Source organism: Stegodyphus dumicola, chromosome 4 (genome assembly GCF_044657685.1).
Source record: "Stegodyphus dumicola isolate Sdum_Otavi_A_Nest chromosome 4, ASM4465768v1".
NCBI classification, from domain to species: Eukaryota; Metazoa; Arthropoda; class Arachnida; order Araneae; family Eresidae; genus Stegodyphus; species Stegodyphus dumicola.
The window spans coordinates 161,256,528-161,280,326 of NC_140771.1; the positions used below are offsets into that span (position 1 = coordinate 161,256,528).

Here is a 23,799-nt window from a genome sequence, read left to right on the forward strand (position 1 = left end):
TACCTCACCTCAAATAGAAATTTTTAATATTAAAGCCACGGCGAACTGGAAATGAAAGATTTGTACAATACGAACTGCTCTAATGTTTTGCAGCAATCTCTAAAGACCTGGATCCAGAACTGAAACTGTTCTCGAGAAATGTTTTCCCAATACTGCATGCATAATGTCATTTTTCTTTATTTTCTATAAATGTCAATATATTAAGATATATTATTTACAATTTATATATTGATATTATTATTGACTAAGTTATAGTGAAAGTGTCTATTTAAGATTAATATTATTGTAACTCGAATTCTGGATGCGAGAATTAAGCAATTATTTGAAATATTTTTTCTATCTGGAATGTCTTGTGGTCGAGGTGCCCGGCTTCAAGCCTTTTCAGATGGGGGGAATATTTTGTAATAATAAAATTCCATAGTTAAGAATACACTTAAAATTCTAACTGTATGTTCTTTTCATTTTTAATGGCGATGTTCTCTTATTTGAAAGTACGTGGAATTAAATCCACAGCCCCGTAGTCAAGTTGTTTTTCCCACCTTTTCTACATGTACAGTTATAGAATGTTCTGGAAATAATTAAAGCGAACTGGATTGGCTGACGTCATTTCTTTGAAGCTTTGCCTTTCCAGAGGCTATAAAAGGACCTGCAAAGGAATATCGGGGGCTTTTTCTTAAATGTCATGATGCAGTAAACTTCATACAAAAAGTTATTAGTAATTCTTTTTATTTACTCCGGATATCTGATTTTGTAACTGCTATTTCTCCTGAATAATAATAAATGGATCCTGTTTTTTTTTTTAAACTTATCGTCTGATAATTTAAGCTACGACTAAAGCTGGTACATCACATATATATATATATATATTTATAAACTTTTGATGTGGCCAATTGCAACCAAAAAGGGAGGTGCATAGCTACCTGTTATAGCAGTCCTATATATAAAATTTCAACTTTCTGAGGCCAGTTATTATGTCTATATGTACAGACGTCATGCAAAAACATCACTCAAATGGATTCCAAAGCAGTCAAAATGGTTATTTTCGTTGAAATATGATACCCAAAAATTTCTATAGTTACAATACTTCCTTTACTTCCTACAAGTAAGTAAAACTATGTTTGGTGATTAAGGTTTTAATCCAATCTATAATGATGTAATTATTTATGTAAATTAGTTGCAACTGAGTGTACTTCTGCATATAGCTTAGTACAGAGATTAAGGGAATACCCCTAAGGGGAATTTCATACTTCAGTGGGTCAGCCTTTTATTTAAGTGTCATATTAACATTTTTATCCTTTTATTAAGATTGATACTATTTAGTTTCAATAACTATAAAAAGCTACTTTTATTCACGTTTTAGTATTTACAAACATCTTAAGCAGTTTTTGTTGCTTAATTTATAAAACCCATTAAAATTAATCTAAATCTAGATAATTGTATAGATTTATTTGAGTTTTGGAAAGGAGGGGTGGGGAATGGTGCTTCTACCAATGGTGAAAGGCTGCAAGGGGCAAAAAAAGTTGAAATTCCTTGGTATAGTACATGCAATATGCAAGTTAGATGACTGAAAATGTGTTGCACAATGTCAAAAATCAGGTATGTAGAGTTGTTCAAATTAATGTGATGTCAGAGAGTGGTCAGTATTTATTAGTTATGATCCAGAAGCATCATTTAAGCAAATGACAGAAAAAACAGTTAATTGATAGACCTGAGATGAAGCAAATACAAATGAAGGTTATGCAAGATCCCTCAAAATGTCATATCAAGAATTTCGGAACTGCTCTTTTAAGCAGTGAATCAGTTAGAAGACAACCTGGCGTAGAGCAGTCATGAGCGACAATCATATCTAAAGACCATTTTCTGTTATTGTCAGTTTGAAGAAACCATGACACAATAATAACATAGTTAAATTTAGACCTTTATGCTGCCAACGAACTCAATTGTTGTACTGCTGTAAGAAGGCTTTATGAGCTTGTATATTATGTTAGTAAACAAATGTTTTATCACACATTCATCTTCAGACAGGTACATTCAAAACATATTCCAACATAAGTCTGTTTAGGGTTGCTGATTGTCTAGATGTATTGCTAATGGATGATAATGCTCACCTGAATCAAGTATCTCTAAAAATGCATATAAATGAAAGATAACATTTGAATGAATTTGCCAAATTACTCACCAGGCTCAACCTGGTTCAGCATGTTAGAGAAGCATTAGGCTGCTAAAATGCACCATGCCAAATCCGGACCCTTCAAGATCTGAAACATGTACTTTTACAAGACTCACCTGCAATTCCACGAGACTTGGTCAAGAGCTTTAGTAAATTGCATGAAATAAAGATGTGAGGTTTGTATTTCTGCCAGGAGAGATTATACACTATATTCAAGAGAGATTTGTTGCAAAACAGGAGCAATAATTCTTTTCATATTTTTCAGTTCTCATAAATTTGATTTTCAGAAATGACAGAAAGTTTAAAATTCCATGTTTTGAGCTTCATATGCAGAAACACATGGTAATTTATGCTAAATAATTCTTTTGCATTCTTTTTACATGCTAATTTGGCCTTCGAACTGTTTCTTCCCCACCTTTCATCAGCTTGTGAAGGCACACCACCTACTTGGATCTTGAATATCATCTCCACACTCCGAAGAAGAAATTATTTTACATTCCCTAGTATCATATTTGAAAATTAACAAAGACAATTCCCTAAAGCCATGCTTTCAAATCAGCACTAGTTCCATTGCAATGCCAACTGAAAGAGACCTGGAAATGAATTCCTATTTCCCGTCTTTGAACATGCTTTTGCATAATCCTGTTTTAACTTGGCTGTGGACCTATTAACCCGTTCATGACGGGCACCTCTATTACCAAAGCGTTCTCTTGGGACGGCGCGTTAACCGGATACGCCATCTTGTGGGGACGGGCAATTCGCGCTGCTAAGCTTAACTTTATAAAAAAATTCGTATAAATTAAATTTGTCATCCAATTTTTCCAATTTTTGGTACATTATGAGAAGAACATTCAGGTAGTTGTCAGAATTAATTTTAAAACTTTATTGTTATATTTTCCTTAAAAATTTTATAAAATACTCATTCTAGAATAATATCATTTTTCCTTTATCCCATAATTAAATATATATGGAAAAATATTGAAACAATCGCAGATTTTATTTAACACAACACATAATTAAAATTAAAAAATATTAAAACTGTCTTTCATAAAAATTCAATATGAAAACAACGAAAAGGAAGCAATATTTCAAAAAAGAGACAGTGTATGATATTCTTTGAAACATGGGTGTACGCAAAGTCCAACGTTGTAAATGTCACAGGAATAGAATATCAGCAAATTTGACTCATTTAGCATTTGTGTATCTTCTACGGTCAGATAGCGCTTTGCCATGAAAAAATAGAACATTAAAAAAAACTTTCACTAAGCCATACAAAATATTCGTCTCAATGCTGGAAAAATCTAAGAGTAATAAAAAAGACTCTAATGATAGAACATCTACTCCACTATATGGGGATTAAAAAAATAAAATAAATTAATTAAATTAATAAGTACTCCAGAGCATCGAGAACATGTTCATTTGTTTATATGAAATGATGCAGTAAGAGCCAGCATGTTACTCAACACTAATAAATTAGCATTTGTGTATATTCTTCTACGTTCAGATACCTATTTTGCAAAAATAAAAATAAAAATTACCTCAAAGCATCGAGAACACGTGCATTTGTCTATCTAAAAAGTCAAATGTGGTATGCCCGGCCACAGAGTGAATTAAATGGCGATTCAAATATGACTCACCCGGCCGTGAGGTCATTGCTTTTCATTTTCACTGCATTCTGGAGGGGTTCAAAAACAGTAAGCCTAGAGTGTCTCTTAGGGGAGGGGTAATGATGCACACTGCAATTGACCCCGATATGTGTGTGCCATTATTGATGACTGAAGACACTTTGCAAATCAACATGTCTGTTTTGGGGAATATGGTGATGTGGTTAATTTTAAACAAAAGTAATATATAGTATACAATATACAGTATAAAAATAAAAATATAAACTTTTAAAAAAAACTTGAGGAATTGACAGAATTTTGCAAAATCTTTGTGGTTCCACTGACTGATATCACTGTGATAAAGAAAATAAAGATTTAATGAAATTTTATACTAAGTAAATCCATAACAATCAGATTTAAGCGATACATTTTACAGTATGACTTTTATAATTAAAATTTATTTCATATAAATATTCCCTAATATGTTTTCTACAATTCTACATTTTATGCATGATAATATAGACAGCTTTATCGTAGCCATGAAAAATGATGTATGGAGAGTTAAGAAATTTAAAATCCAAAACATTTTCTAATGATTGCAAAAAGTATATAAGCAATTACCTGATATGAAATGAGTTTTGACCTGAAGTTCATCTCAGAGTTATACAGAGCTTTAACATCAGGAACAGAAATTATCCTTTTAAGCTTACTTGACATTTTCAACTAAAAAGACAGTATAGTTAAAAGAACTGAAAATTACACCATTATTTAAAAAAGGAGAAGTCTGTGGGGAAAAAAAGGGGGGGGGAAGAAAATAAGTATGAAACATTCATTTATAAATCACTTTATTAAATTTCAGTATAGATAAACTAACATTTCAAGTAAATCAGAAAAACAGCCTGCTTTATTACCCAAAAGACATACACATGCCATATCCACAAAGTCCTTACTCTGCCTTTATTTTTCCAATCTTGATCGACTATATACTTCCAATTACAAAAAAGTTTTAAACAATGAGAAATTCAAGCTTTCATATTCTCAAATTAAATAAATTAATTTTGTATAAAATAAAGAATCAAAACATTTTTAAATTCCTCTGGTCCTTAAACATATGATTAAGAAAATTTTGTACTTGTTATAAAAAAATTAAATAGAAAAAATTTAACTCCCATATAACAAAAATTAACAGAAATACTCAGTTTCAAAATTTGCAATATTTCACACCATTTTAAATTTGCATTGAAGTAACCCTTCAATGCAAATTTAAAATGGTGTGAATCTTTGCACTCAAGAGGTGACTCTCAGTCACCATTTGATTTGATGCGATAACTCGAGAGGTGATTCTCGATCACCACTTGGTTTAATGCAATAATTCGGGCGGTTATGGTATTTATTTAGGTTTGGTTTGGTCAATATTGCTTCATGACTGCATTCAACAATACATATGTATAAAATAACTGCCAATCTTTAATCTTAAATAAATTTTTTTTTAGATTTACTGTTATATGTGTCTTTGATGTTAGTTCGAACTTGACATTCATGGTAATAGGAATATTATTTCCAAAGTTACGGAGCTCATTAAACATGGAATATCATGAAGAAATCACTTGAATTCTATCTTTTGCTGATGAAGAATAAAATTATGTATATGCACAGATTACTTGATGATAGAGAAAAGAAAAGCAGTGATGAAGATAGCAATGAAGTAAAAGGTGTAAGAAGGCGAAAATTTAATGTAATAGAATAGTGAAAATGAAAGCGACAGTGATTCAGCAGAAAAGAGAGAAAATTCAAAATGGATAATGTAAAACCGAAGAAATACCACATAGAATATTAATTGCATCCCATGAAATAACCACAAGATCGCAAGTATCTTCAGACATAAAAGAAGCATTATATTTTTCAATTGTGTATTAAATAAAATTAGCCATAAGAAGTTCACGAAATATGTAGAAAACTGTCTCGAGTTGCTGGTTTGCCCAAGTGAAAAAGGTCTCGAGTGCAAAGAGTTAATAAACAAATTATAATAATTTGAGGTTGAGTTTCCTTACTTAAATGTCATTCAATGAAAATCCTTTATGATTTACTATTTCTGGTACTATTCGGTTTCGAGGGACGTAAAAATCACCAAACTATTGTTGATGCCAATGCTGCCAAAAATAATTGTGGCAACCCTAATAATTGCGGCAAGAAAGGAAGTGTAATAGTAAATAACGATCTAAAATTGATGTTTTAATTTAGATGAAAGGTTTATTTCATATAATACATTTTTATTATTCTAATTTATATGAAAAAGTCTAAACATGACTGAATGAAAGGATAAGAGTAAATAACTATTTCAGATCATTATTATAATTTAGCAGTATATAAAAATTGCTAAACATAACTGAATGGATGCTTGCATCGCTATTTCTCTACCGACTTATCGCTAAAGCATAATTTCATCTCGTTGGTTGTTCAAGCATAATTTTCTATAATGAATGATGCCTTTTCTTTGAAAATATTCAGAATCGGAATTCAGAGGTGCAGAATTGCTCACTTATTTGTTTGCCGCTTTTCACAAGGGTAAAAACAATTGGATTTTTGTCAATTTTATTTTACTTTTTAAATGAAAATAGGTTGATGTGTACATAGATAAAGTCAAGGGGGTGCACAGTGCCATTTTTGTGCAATTCTGGGATTTTTTTTTAAAGTGAAAATAGTCGATGTGCATGTGGATACCGAGTATGAGCAATTCTTAAAAACGCGTCAAGCAGTGGGTTATTCTGCACTTTACCCAAAATTCTATTGCCGACTTTTCGTCATGGGCAATTTCCAAATTCTTAAATCCATAGGATATCAAAAAAGGATTTAAAAATTAAACTAGTATTTCAATGGCGTCTTAAGAAATATAGAACTATATAAACTTATGCAATCTGAAACCAACGCATACGCTAGATTTGGCACACTGTTAAATGGGCGCTTTTGCGCATACATTTTCGCTGCAATTTTTTTCCGGCCCTCAAAACAGAAGAGTACCCTATTTTTTTATTTATAATTTTGCAACATTAGTATACTGAAAGAACTTTCACACAAGTAATTTATAAGTTATCAAAGTTGAAAAATATGTTACTAATATTCTCATGAAGTTTTAATTATTTTAGAATCGATATCTGGTTATCTTAAAAATGTTAGGTAAAAGTACAAATATTTTTCACTCTTAATCCATGAAAGTAATATTATGAGTTGGTTATATAACCCTACAAAAGCCTTTCAGTATTTTCTAGAACACAAATCTATCACACATCCATTTTGGGAAAAAATTATACTGATCAATATTTTTTTTTTATTAATTTGCAGAGAAATGTTCATCACATAATCTCTTAATACGAGAAACCTTTTTCTAAATGACATTTTATTTTTAGTCACATATAATTGCAAACAATTCACTCTAATTTCTGTATGGTCCTTGAATATGACTCCTGATTTCAATACCAAATATTTCTGTCAATTATTATCATGAAGGAATCAAACTTTTTGTGTTTGACTTTTTATAACAAGTATAAAATTTTCCTAGATATATGCATAGGGGCTGTAGGAATATCTAAATAGGTAGATTTTGTATTCTACATAAAATTAATTTTTTTAAATTTAAAAATATGAAAAAATGAATCTTTTTATTCATTTAAAATATTTCTGTGATTGAAAGTATATGTCTACAATAACAGGGTTCATAGCCACATTTTAGTTAAAAAAATAAGCACCTATAAGCACTTTTAAAGCACATTTTAAGGAAAAAATAAGCACCTGTCTAATTACATTATACACAACTGCATAACCTTAAAAGAAAAATTAGACTTGTAATTTAAAATATGAGCAATGCAATATTTATTACGAGAATCAGCATTACTTCAACAATGGAAAACAATTTTTTTTTTTTTTTTTTTAATTTTAAATGACAGTTCAATTTACAGAATTAGTTTACAATGAGAGAAAAAAACTATGCAGAACTATATTACAAAATTTAATGATGATATTTCAGTTGAAAATATGGAAAATCAATAATAATAAGCCATATTAATTGTATTCGTTTGGCACCTAATAATAAATACAACTTATTTTCCCACTCATATTAATATTTAAATAATTTAAACTTAAATCAAAATTCTGAACATTTTCTAAATTTTCATTCCATAACAGTTTTCCCTTAACATATATCCCAAACAAAGTAATTTAAGTAAAAAAGAGGCACATTTCTGAAATCAGAAGACGGGAAATTGCTTCATGCGGTCATCCTTTAACAGTAAAAGCTTAACTAACCCGCATACTCAGAAATTCCCGAATATTCCGGATAGTAACTGGAAAAAGAGGAGTGGGGGGAGATAGTAGCCGTTCTTTAGATTTAAATTTAGGCTAAATAAATGATTTTGACATTTCGATATGTGCATCATATAAAAACCAACGGAACTGAGAAATATTCTGCTTAGAAAGCACAGTAAAACTCTTTTAAGTGTTCATAAACAAATCTCATACTGAACACCAAAATTAATTATCGATGCAAAATACCGCAAACGTTACTGTGCAATACTTGGCAAACGTTATTGCGCAATACTTTTAACAAACGTTATTGCGCAATACACATATGGAAGAATTATGCCGCAAGTATTGCGGCATAATTCTTCCATATGTGATAGTGCGCAATTGGAATCAACACCTGCCGGTATTCGGAGAATAAAGAACTAAATAAAGGAAAAGAAAGAGACTTACTAATCTAGGGTGTTTCTGAATCTAATTTTCAACAAAATGTATTAAATTTCCGGAATAGAATCAATCTTGGATTGGGTTGGGTAGACCGCAAAAACTTTTAGTCCTATTCAATCCAGATTGGACAGTGACAAAAAAAAGTCCGCTGCTTCAATATTAGAGATTTTGCGGAGAAACTCCCAACCTCCGTACTGTATAATGTATTGGCAAAGAAAATGAAATTATTTTGACTATTCGATTACTTTCCTTTTATTTAAGCCATTCTGAATATTATTCCTTAGAAAGCTAATCTGTGTAAAAACACACCCTTTTTTGGAAGTTTATCTATACTTCAGCAGTTACTGCTACTATATTATTATAAATATTCATACATATGCTCCTAATATAAGCATAACGATCACAATAAACACGAATATGAACTGACCATGCGGAACGAGAATGCAAATTATAAAAATCTTGATAGAAATTCAAACGTGTGTAGTATTTGGGTGGGAGGAAAAGAATACCGAATGTACCGGAATTTTCTACCGTTTTTGCAATTCTTTGGCCAATAGAACGACATGCACCTGTCTGTACTCTCGCGTGCACCATTGGTTACATTAATGCAGAAGAAGGGGGAAAGCAATTTCCGGGAGTATGATTCACCATCTGACATTGCATATAAGGAAGAAAAGTTGTTTATTTAGTTTCGGCTTTGGTATGGGGGAAAAATGTGCGTTCATTAAAAACAAAGGATTTAAAAAAAGCACTAAAAGCAAAAAATAAGCACTAAAAACAAAAAAATAAGGGCTTTAAAGAAAAAGTAAGCACCTATAAGGGCCTTTATATTTTATTTTCAAATATAAGGACTTATAAGCACTTGTAAGGACCACTACGAACCCTGAATAAACAGTTCCAAAAATAAAAAGCCGGATAAAGACTTTTGTGCATACAGTACATACAGAGAGAGCCAAAATATTATGACCGCCTGTTCAATAACACATAGCACCCAAATATGCTGTAACGGGTTAAACATCCATTGAGGCCAGGACATTAATTGGAATTCATTCTTATCCTTCTCAAATCACTTCAACACAGTTCGAGCCCTGTGATATGGGGCATTTCCCTGCTTGAAGATTTCATTTTCAGTAGGGAAAACTGACACTATGTAAGGGTGCAGCTGATTCGTAGTTATGTTCAGACAATCCACAGCTTTCAGAGGCTGTTCTACCACAACTAAGGGTCCCAGAGCTGCCCAGAGAATGTCCCCCAAAGCATAATACCACCACCACCACCACCACCAGCCTGTGTATGACCTGCTGTACAGGGGCAGAACAACTGTTCACCTGGAAGACGACATACTCTGATTCAATTATAGACGTGATAAATGAGAAATCACGATTTATCTGACCAGATAACTGTCTTACACTTATCCCTGGTCCAGGTTCGATGTTCCAGGGCCCACTGTAGGCATTGTTGGCAATGACACTTGGTAAATTGAGGCACACAATTGAGACATCTGCTACGCAGTCCAACAGTGTTCAATGAACTGTGTGTTCCGAAAAACTTGTCCTGCATTGTATCGGGCTGTCAGCTGAGCCACTGTCTGGTGCCGATTTTGCTGCACCAAGCGGAATAGTCTCTAACATCCTTTTTCTTTGATGACACGCAAACGTCCAGCGTCTACTGCTGGTTTCACTGTCAGTTATCCACTTTGCATAAATACTAACAATGGCAGATCGTGAACAACCTACCAGTTGTGCAGTTTTGGAGATACTTGTTCCAAGTTTTGGGGCCAATAAAATCTGCCCTTTATCAAATTTGTTTAGATCAGCAGCCTTTCCTATCACTCACAAAATTAAGTGCAAGAATCATTCCTTACCTTCTCTGGCAGCAGTTAAATACCATTCCAACTTAATCATGTGTCCTCCACATCATCCAGATGAGTTGATTGAAAAAATTTTGGACAGTCGTGTTTTGGCTCATTGGTGTATAATCCAAATGGATATACAATATCCAGAATGATCTAATATCCGGACCTCCAGCCTACTAGACAAAAAAGTAATCTCTAAACATAATAAAAAAAAGAGTCTGTCTGTGTGTGTTGTTCGTGCTGCGTGTAAGCTAACAGACTGATTTGGCAACAGTTTTTCATTCAATGCTTTGGATACTGGACTGCTGACTATTGAAAATCAGCACTGTCACCGCTTGGAAAAATGAGGGTGATAATTCTGTGCAGTTTTAATTTAATGGTTGGTGTTCGCTTTTGGCATTTTTCTGGTATATTTAAAAAGCCAGACGAAGGCTGGCCGCGTAGCGGCTAGTATGAAATAAAAAAAAATTTAGGTATGGAAAATATTTATTACAACACTTGCTTTCTCAATAAAATGCAACAGGTGTGCTGTAAATGCAATTTTACTCCTGATTAAGTGGCATTCCTGCCTGTCACATTTAAACACCTACTGAGGAAGTGGCTCCAGGGCCAATGACAATACATTAATTGACCAATGACAAAACATTAATTGATGTTATACTGATATTTACTAGGATCATACTTTCAGACTTTTAATGGTTGGGGAGTGTCAACATTTTTCTCTTTGATCTAAACAGTAAAGGAAGGCCCAATGTTGCTATGTCTACATGTCATCTTACTATATTTAAACTGATGATCTAAAATCTGGAATCACCGAAGTCTCAATGATTTCGACTCTTGGACTTTGTACTGAATACATAATATGAGAACAGGTCAGAAAACATTGTACTGAATTTATTTAAAAATACTTGAACATATATATAATATGAACAGAGACAAGAATCTCAAAATTCTGAAGTACTTACCCCTTTTAAACTGCATTTGGTTTTGAAGAAATGAAAGAAATAACAAGGAACAATATCCAGCAAATAAAATGGCTGCTGGAGCTGAGAAGTGTGTAGTTTTGTAAAAAATTGCTGTATGCATGGATGTACTGTTATAGTTTATTTATTACTTTTCATATTCCTATATTCCCTTGTTAAATGGCAACTTAAGTTTTTTGGCAAATTTGAAGTTTACCCATTGTAGACTGGGCAATTCAGTTAGACAATTTTAGCAACTAAGCATGACATTGGCTTTACCAAGGAAGTACACTGCGAAAAAAAAAAAGGACAGTTCTATATCTCCCGCTCTTCTGAGCCGATTAACGAAATTCAACTTTCGTTTTTCATGTCTCGAAAGTGCCTTTTAGGATATGTATTAGATTTATTTATAGCATTGTTCTAATGACATGCCTTTTTTCCCCATATTTTGATTCTACGATTTAAATTATGTCAAACTGCCACATTTTGTAAAAATCGTACCAGTAGTTTTTAAAAAATTAGCTCTCAAAATTTTAGTTCTTCAATGTTAATTGAATTTGGTACATATTTATTATTCTCTCTTTTTTTATTAAACTTATTTTATTCTTCCTTTCACATTTCAAAATTGAGTTTCATTCCAAACAAAATTCACTCATTTTTTATGATTTATTTTTTAAATTTGTATTTTTAAATAATTTTTATAAATTTTTCAAAAAAAATTTTCAATTATAACTTATAAAATTTTTACCATCATCTTAAAGTAGATGTATTTCTAAGCATACCTGCAAAAAATTATAGTTCTTCATTCAAAGCTTCCGAAGATATGCCTGTTTATATATTGGCACGTTTTGGAATTTAGCATATTTGTCGAAAGCGATAATAATATCAAATGTGGTTTAGGCACTTTGTTAAAACTATTTGAAAGCAGAAACGATGTGACTTTTTTCCCGCTCATGCCCAATGTAGAAACGATAGGAACGATGCGACTTTTTTTCCCACTCCTGCACAATGGAAGGGAAAGGAAAATAGGTAGACATTAAATTAAGAAGTTAGCCAAGATAAATTTTACCAAATTTAATATTTAGGCATAATTTGAGTTGTAGATTTGAAATATGGAAAAAAATTAGTATGTCATTTCAGAAAAAGTCTGATTTTGTGTCAAAATACCTATGCTAGAACAATGCTATATATAAATCTAATACGTATCCTAAGTCACACTTTCGAGACATGAAAAACGTAATTGGAATTTCGTCAATCAGCCCAGTAGAATGTGAAATATAGAACTGTCCCATTTTTTGGGGGGGGAGGGGGTCAAGTGTATCTTATTTTTCACTGCTTAGTCATGGTATAGTTGCCGTTAATCACTACCATGCAGTGCTAATTTTTGTGATGAAGAGTATCTTAACAATCACAAAACTTCACAGCAATATTTCTTGCTTACTGCTGGACCTAACAGTTTATTTATGATATACAACAGCTCTCATTTTTTCAAGAAATTTAACTTTAATGAAAATTCAACTAATTTGTAATGGAACTTAATAGAAATTAAGCTAATTTTTAATGGAACTTAAAGTAAATTTGGATTTTTTTCCCTCACAGGAGAACATATGCCACACAATTTTCTCAGCTATATGAGACAACTTGACACTTCCAGGAAAAACATGTACTTTCATGATGTATATTCTGATTGTGGTTAAATGTTTCTAAACATAAGAAATATATCTCTTAGGTTAAAAATTTCAGTAAAGAAAAACTGAAACAGAATGATACTCTTTAAAACTTTTTGTTCATAATTCTTATTTTGAAAATAAGAATATTATACTGCTGGACAATTGCTAAGGACAGACCACATTATCACTTATAGCAACCACAAAATGAAAGGAAGGAAAATTACAATAATGTGTCAGATACAGTATTGAAGTGGTGTATGTATGCTAACATTCATTTCCTCACCTGCTCATCACGTGATAGTGCTGATAAAAAAAAAAAGATTTGCCTGCTCAATCACGTGATAGTGCTGATAAAAGATTTGAAACATTTAATGCATGTTAGCAGTTGTCATACTGAGTTTTATGGGAAAGATTTAATTGACAATCTTGAAAATTTTGGTGTGTCTATCGAACATCACTTAGATAATTTTACATGTGGGAGCATCATTAGAAAGACTGGAAAACGGCAAAAAAATAACAAATGTTGCCAGTAATTTAACAACACATACATCATTGTTTTGCAGCTGTAGAAAGAATTTTAAGCAACTGGAACCTGTAGCAAGCATTATGGGGGATGTAATGTTAAATTATGACGTGTACAGGAGACAGGTAAATTGCCATGTCAGTAAAAAAAAAAAAAAAAAAAAAAAAAAACGCACTACAACTCCACAGAGGGCCAATAAGTTTATTGCTGCTACTGGACAGTGGATCTCCTGAACAGACATTTGTGGAGAAGAGAAGTATATAACCTCAGCTCTGTTGCATGTATTCCATTATCCACCATATCAACCAGTTTGCAATGGTGTAGACAGCATTGCAGTTGGATTGAAAAAGACTGGGATTGTATGTTATTCTTAGATGAGAGTAGGTTTACTCTGTCAATAGATTATAGACACTACCTGATCTGGTATGAAAGTAGTACTGCCATCTAGAAAATATTGAGGAAAATGACCGAAATCCAAAATGCAGTATCATGGTATGGACTGCCACCAATATCAATGGCTGCACACTCCCACATACAACTGAGAATATGACTGGCCAACGATGCATTTATAGAGTTCATTTTCCTCATGTTCACCTTTTCCATGGTGCATTTTGTGATAAATTCCTTTTTGTGCATAACAACACACTATGCCATTGAACACTCTATGTCAGGATGGTCTAGACAGAGAGAATATTTAATGCCTCATATAGTCAACACGCTCTTTCAGAACTAAACCTCATTGAAAATGTTTGGGATGCTCGGGGAAGACAACCTGCAGATCAAAAATATTCTCCAGAGAACAAGAACAGCCTCATCCATGCACAAACAGAAGAGTGAGATCAATTGCGTCAACAGCTGGTGAATAATGTTGTGCAAAGCATAACACGATGTATGGAAAATTACATCGCACACCACGGTGAACCTATCTAGTACTAAAAACTTTTTTAAAGTGAGTACTGTCATTATATATACATTTTTCCAGTTCCTGATACATAACATCAAAAGAAACACATTTTTACTTTTGGATGTTTTAAAACCTTTTGTACTTTTGTTTTCCTGAACAATAAATGTTTTTAATTCGAATTTCCGAACATAGTAGCAACTAAATTTTATTCTGCTTAGCCTTTACTCCTGCTCAATATTATGGCACACTGCAGTTTGAAATCCATCTTTAGCATTTGTCCAGCAGCATATTATAAGAGATAACAACGATGCATTTAATTTATCGTGCCCAAAAGGCAACGTTGAAGCCTATCTTTCTGAGGAAAAGTGTTTGTTATGTTGTCTTATAATGGAAAACATTCAGAAATTTTTAAGAAAAAGAATATTTGAAATATATAAAGAAATATATCATTGTAAACAAATGCTGTTTATGATTATAAGCAATATGATTTTCGACAATAATAATACAATGATTGTACTTTGATCAATTTACCATAGAAGTGCTAGAAAATTTTAAGAAGTGAATAAAAAAACTAAAAAAATACAGTAACACTAGCTGTATATTTTATTATTGAAAATGTGTTAATGTTTCAATAAATATTACAAAACTTACTTTTTTGACTTGCTGCTGCTGAATTTCTAAATAATTTGAATTTGGTGATGTTTTAAGAAGGAATTTCCTTGATCCAGACAACTAAAATACAAAAAATTTAGTTGCATGAAAAAACAAACATTAACATAACAGATTTAATTTATAGTGATACTCTCAGTCAGTTTTAACTATCAAAGAAACCTAAAAGATAAAAGATTATTTTAAGTCTTAAAATAAAGGAAAAATATTTGAAAAATAAGAAAATGGAGAAAATCTCCAAAATAAATTGATATACAGGGCATCCAGCAAAGGAGTCCCTGGTTTCAAAATTAAAAATCTCAAAAACAAATGTAAAGGAATACAAAAAGCAGTATATTTTTTGTGAAATTTCTAAGAATGTCATACAAAAGTTTCAAAATGATAGGTGCAAAGTTTGCCAACAAATGGCACTGTAATGAATAAATACATAGTACATATAAATAATGCCCTTTATGTAATAACCTCTTTATGTTATGTAGCTACCTTTGTCTCATCCTCGCAGCTCAAAAGAAATGTGCTATTTGGATCTAAAAACCATTTCAGAATATCTGTCTTCATAGAAAGAAAAATACTTTATCAATGATCTATTTACTTTTGTCAAGAAGTGTTTGTGAAGCTGGTCTGTGCATCCACCATCTAAGGAGGGAGGAGATCAACACACAGAATAATGTAAACTTTTGAAATTATACTTTAAAATCTTTGCTCACGATAATAAAACTGTAGAAAACTTAAAACTGTCAGTAAAAATGTTAATGTCAAGAAATCTAGGTAAAGAACTAAAATGGTCTTCCAACTAGGCATTTAGAAAAATAAATTCCAGAAACCTAATTTTTCAGGCTGTAATCAAACCAGCAGTATTTGCATATTAATGCAACCATCTTGGCACAAATTGGCGATTTTTTTACAGATGAAAAAGAATTATGACATAAGTCTTCATTCAATTCAACTTAAGAATGGTTGTGCACATGGCTGCCCATATTTGACACATTCTGAATATTTGGTGACTTTTATTAAGGTGAATGTGATAATACATAAGTACCAAATCAGCAACTAATCATACATATAATTATCAATCCTATATCTGACAGCTTATTTTAAGAATACCAAGGCCCATGGAAAACTGAAACAATCCATGTAGATAGTTCATGATCCAAATGCATATGCCACATACTACCAAGATGTTTACTTGAAATTGATCCTGATAACCTGTCAAAATATCTAAGCCTGTAAAGGTAAGTAGTTCATGATCCATGCTGGGTCCCTAGTTTGAAAAACTCTTCTCTACTGAATTGCTTCAAATACTTTCCTATTTTCAGCATCCAAACTATCAAAATTCCTGAAATTTAAGTGCAAAATTAGAAAAAAAAAAAAAAAAAAAAAAAAAAAAAAATCCCTTCCTCATCCTATTAATGTTATAAAAGGATCTGAGAGAAATGACATCATCAGTATTTAGAAAATAATGTTCATTTATAAAATAATTTTTCTCTTTCACATCGATATAGGCCAAAATCTGTTCCTTTCAAACATATGTGTATAAATTTTTGTTGGAATGGATTTCCTTTCTCCATTACGACAAGGTTCATACACATTTCTGCACACGAAAATTAAGGACTTTAAAGGCCCATTAATGAAAAACATTAAAAATCTATGAGCAAACTGGAACTGAATAAATTCAATTAAAAATATGGTCTATGCCTGAACTTCACTTTTGTAATACTATCCTAAAAATAAATAGATCCATAAGTGGGGTGCATTATTATTAAACATAACATAATTAGTAATAAGTTTGAGAATAAACTTTATGAAATTTATCAAATAGAATTAAATATTTTACACTTATAATAGTTGGACATATTTGAAAGAAGATAAGTGACATTTTATTTATATTTTACTAACAGTTCGCTTTATGGTTTTTTTTTTTTTTTTTTTTTTTTTGTCTCATTTTGACACATACTTGCTCAGTCTAGAGGTAAATAGTAAGTAGATTTTATGTCAAGCAGCAAAGGTTAAAATGAGAAGTAAAATCATAAGCAGCATGATTCATAACAAAAGACTGGATGTTGTGACTGCTGTTGCTTGCTTAAGAGAGACCTGCTGATTAGAACAAACAAACCTGAATGGCTGATGTAGGCACGGTTGACAAGTTTTGAAAGTTAGTTGAGGGTCTGTCTGACACAATTAGTGTCACAACTTCATGTCATGTTTCAGGGTTTGTAACCCCATTAATATACTTTAAGGTTTTAATAAGCAACTAAAGCACCAGAGGTGATAAGTTGTTTTGCATTAAGTCTCACTAGATGCAAAGAATAAGTTTTACATGAATTTTGACATTTTTATGTCTTATCTTGTGACCACAGTAAGGATTAATGAAAGACAATAACTAACTTTAATACATGGAGATAATTTTTAAGGGTAAGCAGTTAGTTATAAATAATTAAATTAGGTAGTTAGATAACCTTAGTCATTATGGATTTACATGGCCACTGTTAAATTTTATTTATTTTTTAATAATATTAAAAAAAAAAGCCCTATTAAAATCACAATCTAATAAAATTTCACAGTTTAAAATACATGTAATTTATGACATTGATTCTTAAACAATATTAGGATAATTACACATTAAAAGATAGAAAACATAAATTTTTTGTAGCAACAACACTCAACAAAATATTTATGCGTCTTTTTAATTTGAAGCCTTCCCAGACATTTTGCCTAATTTATATCAATTTTCTTCTCTTTAAGCATCTTTTCTAGCAATCAAAAATTTGTCTCAATATGCAAACCAATATTTTAACTAGTTTCTGTGTACTTTATATCCTAACATGTCAACCTCTCCACAATGTACTTATGAAGGTTTACGTGATCTGGTAAAAATCAAATAGTCCAAACCCCCCCCCTAACAAACGTAAAGCAAATTATCGCTATGTCTGAAATTAACTACAATATCAGGCACAGATTTAAACAAAACTCTTATTTAAAAGAAATTAGAACATAAAGGCATGTTCTTATGCTAAGAAAATCAATTACAGCACATGGTGATGTAATTAAATAAGAGTCAAATCCAAACTAAGAATGTGGACTAGTGCTTGGTTGGTTGGTTGGTAACGGGGATGCCTGATGTCTCAAAGACTATTCAATTTAATTTTAATTTAAGTTGGCTCATTAACTCTATCATATGAGGAAATAGAAATGGGAAATTATAGTAAAGGCTGAAATTATAAACAACAGGGTAATTTACATAATAATAACTGTACATATCCTTGAAGAATAATTTTCTTTATGTGTTCAATTTCTTTCTTTAAGACGTTTCCTTTTTACATTAAAATTTTTTGATTTAATTAATGATGTCTGTTTTCTAAATAAATAAATAAATAAATGCATTTAGGATGTGTAGAAAAAGCTGCTAATTTTATTTCTTCAGTAATATGAACATTCAGAGGAAATATAAAATATATATGGTAAGGGCTGGTTACAGAGCTAGTGTGGCAGAATTTTTAGAATTTAGTGACACACCGAACAACATAATCTAGAAATGGCAAAACATTTAGAATTTATAGTAAGCATTTTTTTTTTTTTTTTCTTATTACATGCTCCGCCCTTAGGCACTACACAGAAAGGGAAGGATGCCCCGTTGAGGTCTTTTTAAGGAAAACTGGTTCGTATATACGTTACACATGGGAAAAACCACGAAAACACCCATGCAGCCATCCCGCTCGCCAGGACTCGAAACCCGGACCGAACTACCAGTGTTCAGCACCTTCATTGCATCAGGTAGGAAAATGCCTAGCGCTCTCCCTGTGTATGATGCATTAAGACATATTATACGAATATTTTAAATTATGAGTTTTCAATTTCTTTATTAATAAAAAAATTCCTTTCTATAATGTCTGTCCATGTGATAAGATCAGAAGCATTTCTGATATTTTCCATGCTTGTGTCTAGTGAAAAGTAGAAAAAATAAAGGGAAGATATATATATATATATATAAAAGATTCTAGTATCAGAAGTAAAACATTCAAATATTATGTTTTCATTGTTCTTCCAGATGTTCTCTGGAAAGTAAGAAATTCATCACAAACTTTCTGTAAAACACGTCTACTATGCATTAATACCATGGAGACATTTATCATTTTGTCACATTTTTCCGGAATCTTCTTGAATCATGGGTCTATAAATCGTGCTTTCAAATCCTTCTAAACTTTTCAAGCTGAAATGTCTAAAATCCTAAAGAAAATTATCCCTACCAATTCTGTAACAGCAAAAAGAGATAAATATTAAAAAAAAAACCCCACACAGAAGGGAGGGGTGTAAAATTAATTTTATAGAGAAAGCTAATGCATATTCTGAGAAAACTCTTACTATAAAAAATTTAAAAGATATTTTTAATTAATTACATAGCTAATTTTGCTTTGGCTAAGAACTGTTTTATAAATTTTACTTTATAGCATTACACCTTGTTTACTTTTCAGATTCAAAAATATTGTATAAGTTGCAGAAACGGAACTTTATAATATGACAGTGAAAAATAAAAATGTTTTATTTTAATGTTATTTTTTAAATATAATTTCAAAATATTACAATTATTTTAATGAAATTTATCATTGTTACAATGCTTTAAAAAAAAACTGTCGAAAAATTCTCAGATCTCAAAAAAATTAAAAATTTTCTATAGAAACTGATCTTAAAATCCCCAAAATGTTGGCAGGTCACCACATTAGATCTGTTTAATAAAGGAATTCACATCCCCAAAAGCAAAAAGCTGTTAAGAACTCTTCATAATAAAAAATGAAATAATTTAGAAATGCTTATGTTTCACTTCTTGCTCAGAAACTCGAGTATCCCACCATTTGTATTAGAAATAGGAGCAAATTATAACCCATGAATCCATTCACCAATTCAAAAGGTAACTATATTTGTCAGTGAATCGCCAAAAATATTCCTCCAAAATGCTAATTCACGCTCAAAATGGCAGTTGTAAAAACAGACAGAAATTTCAATTGATTAAAATCAAGGACCTTCTGCTCATTTTGGCCAAAATTAAGGACTTTTAAGGAACAAAAATCAATTCCAAAAAACATAAGGACTTTTAAGGACTCTTAAGGACCTTACGAACCCTGTACAAGTAAAGAGCTAAAACAGTGTAAACAATGACCTACCTATGTGAAGAGATTACTTCTCTCTTGGGAATCTTTGTGTGATTTCACTTAGTATGTCTAGTTTCTCCTTAGGATAGGATTATAACTGTGAACATCAATCAATAGCTAAATGTTGAAACTATATAAGGGGTGGAAGGTACATTCAAATAAGAGAGCCAATTTTAATCGCTTCAAAAAATGACTGGTATGTCATTTAACAACTCTTGAAACCAACGAGACATACACTAACATAATGGGGAAAAGCACTGGGTAGAAAATGGACGTAAGCATTTAGGCAGTCTGTCAATGTCTGAATGCATGACCGTTTTGGCCAACTTCGCTGTGAAAGATTGACACCATATGAAAATAAAAGACAGTCAACATATGAAAAAAAGGATACTTTCTGATTATTTGTACCCCACTAAAATGTTGCAAAAAAGTATTCATGAAGCAAAGCAGTGTATTGCCAAAATAGTTTTGTGGCAAGCTAATTAGCATTCCCCAAGCAGTATTTATTTTGTAGTGCAGGTATGAGTGCAGCACAAATATTTTTTAATTGGTATGCAATGAAGTTGTACAGAGTTGAATTTTTGTATTTATCTGATGTTTTTTAACCCTTTGTTGCATCATGTCCACTCTAGTAGACAAAAGTTTAAATTTGTTTATTCTTCTGTAAATACCTTAACCGTTCCTGTGTTTATTCATTCTATATTATCAGAACTTTCAACTGTCGATCATAGATGGCTGTATAGCATCACTAAGTAAAGCATTGCTATTTGGAAAATGGCTGATACTTCCATTTCCAAGTTAGTACAATTTCTCATAGTAAACATTCTATAATATTCCTTACATTTTCTTATACTGCCATTTTTTATTCATAATTAGTAATTTTAGACGTTTTATTTTAAATGCCAGTTTCAGAAAATTGTGGAGTGGGTAGATAAAGATCAGAGTGAATTGAAACCCAAATGGACTGCTTATGAAGCCAAAACACCACTGAAAATGTTTATGTTTGGCAAGGAATTTCTAGAACATTTGACATTTGAATTCAATACGTACAGGTTACAAAATCATAGCAAAATGAATTCAATCACAATTGATGAAATGAAGGTATTTTGGGGGATCTGTATGTACATGTCAGTTGTAGATTTACCATTTAGAAGATGGTAATGATCAAGGCAAACAAGGCAGGAAATGATTTCAAATGCAATGACTGTAAATCGTTAGGAAGAGATTTTGTATGCATGTACGTATATGCATGCTGTCCACTGTAGTGAAAAAACTGTAGCAATTATTTAAAACGAAATTTGAATAAAATTAATTTTTTTTAATATTACTAAGGCTATTTTAAGCAGAAAAAATACGAACATTTTCGTTTAACTTCTCTAGATTATTTGTATGCAACAAAAGGTTAAGGGAAAACAGATCATTGTGTACATGTGAAGGAAAATAAAATAAAAGAACATATTTCTTGAAAAAGGTAGTAAGTTTTTTTATTATTTACTGACTGCTCTTCAACGGAATTCTTAGTGTGCCACCATATTGAAACAGGTTGTTGCTTTTTGTGCATTAGTTCGGTAAAAACATTTTCGGCAATTAGTTGTTCACAAATGTTCTCTAAATTCAGCAACAAGTTCATGACTTTTATGTGGATGTACAGATAATGAGAAAGTATAAAAGATTTTGTAGTTTCTTGACTAGTTATTATTATCATTATGATTTTAATTACCATATCCTAAATGTTTCCTAATGTCATGCAATATATTTGTAAAATATAAGGTTATATTTTTATCTATATTTTCAGGCCATAATTAGTTTGTATTCATTTGGATGCATAAACTTCATGCAGACAAAATATATGTTGTATGTGTTTGGATACAAATAGTGTTTAATGTAATAGCCCTTCAACTGACCTACTTACTTTTGTCTATTTCCTTAAGAACTAAATAGTAATCATACTGACTGAAGGAGCAAAAGAGCATAAAAGATTCCTTCAGGGCAAAGGGGCAGTGCTGTCTATGGGAGAAATAAAGATACTTTTTCATTACACAAGCGTCACAAAACAAACAAACAGAAAAAAAAAAAAAAAAGGGAAGATAGTATATTTGTATTATAACTTCAGTAATAAATTTTAAATACATTATAAATGAAATACAATTTAAATTTGAAAAGGGGAAGCATGAATTTAGAGATGTCTAGCAACATTTCGGAAAAAATTTCATTTTTTTTTTATATAGTCATCAGCACATAAACTCTAATAAGTATCATTCAAGATAGTGGCAAGAGGTGCCATGGTGGTGTTTAATACATCATTTTGCACTGCCTTACATTCTTTCAGATATTTGTGCACGACATAAAGTGTTTAGCTCTAGGAAACTGTATCTGTGGTTAACCTTTTAACTGTCATGCCCGAGATAATCTCGGGCACAGCACTGGTGTTCGAAAATGTCACGCCCGAGTATTTCTCGGGGTAATTTTTTTTTTTTTTTTTTGAGTGCATCGTATTGTCATACCCGAATATATATCGGGAGATGTTTATTTCGGCTACATTTGGTTTTTCCAATAAAAAAATTTGACAATTTGTGTACCCAAATCATCAAAATAACTTGACAGTTAAAGGGTTAACATAGTCATTTACTGCCTCTTTAAAATCTTCTGTTTTGTATGCTTTTCAGCAATCAGAAAAAATTGCACTACCTTCTGCGATATTTTTCAATCGCACCAAATAAAGTTTTAGCTGAGTGATTCATTATGGTTACAAGAAAACATTCTTTTGTTACTCTACATAGGCTTCCAAAAACCCACTATAGAGGAACAACATATCTAATGTTACTCTTTCTTCTTGTAAAACAACTTTTGTCAACCAATTTTAACTTTAGGTCTACATAAAAAGGCGTGAGTGTAAACCTCCCACATGTAACAGTTTCAGATGATGACTGTATTGTGATTCATTTTTAATTGCATGTTTCAAAACTCAATTGAGGTCAGTTCGTAGCACCAAAAATCGATAAATTTTACAGCTGTAAAGAAATTTACGCAAGATCCTTCAAACCAGGAGTGAGATATGGCACTTATTTTTCCTCGGCAAGATCTAAAGTCGCTACACCATTTTAGAGTATTGTAATTGGTAAACCACAACATTATTTCATAATTATTTTTAGAAAATATTTCTCAATGAAAGATTCCTTTATCCTGCAATAATTTCACTGCCTCCTCCTCATCTTTGGTATCATTAATCCATTAATAAAGCCCAGATTGTTAAATCCATTTCCTTTTTTTAATTATATATATATATATATATATATAATTTATTTACTAATGGATTAATGAGTATATTATCTCCTTTGAGAAAGTTAGTAGAACTTCAGTTGAATGAAGTAACTTATAAGCATTTAAAAATGAAAATTAAAAAAAAAAAAAGAAAAGAAAGAAAAGAAAAGAAAAGAAAGAAAAAGAAACATCAAATGTGAATCATGAAAAAATTGAAAATGGAAACTTTTAAAAAATGAAAAAGTAATCAACAAATCAAGTAATTATTATGTCATTGTTCAGAAATTGGTAGACTTC

The 23,799-nt window shown here is 31.4% G+C and overlaps 1 protein-coding gene across 5 annotated transcripts in view; it reads right to left on the reverse strand.

The window, feature by feature from the left end:
• The window catches only part of LOC118191291 (uncharacterized), a 234,831-nt gene that overhangs the window by 77,472 nt on the left and 133,560 nt on the right, over nucleotides 1–23,799 (reverse strand). For all 5 annotated transcript variants that reach the window (XM_085815704.1, XM_035362093.2, XM_035362092.2 and 2 more), the window contains 2 exons: nucleotides 15,080–15,160; nucleotides 4,396–4,497 (listed from right to left, as the gene is read on the reverse strand). In XM_085815704.1, coding sequence (XP_085671830.1) covers nucleotides 4,396–4,497; nucleotides 15,080–15,160 — 183 coding nt within the window. The remainder of the gene's footprint in view (nucleotides 1–4,395; nucleotides 4,498–15,079; nucleotides 15,161–23,799) is intronic.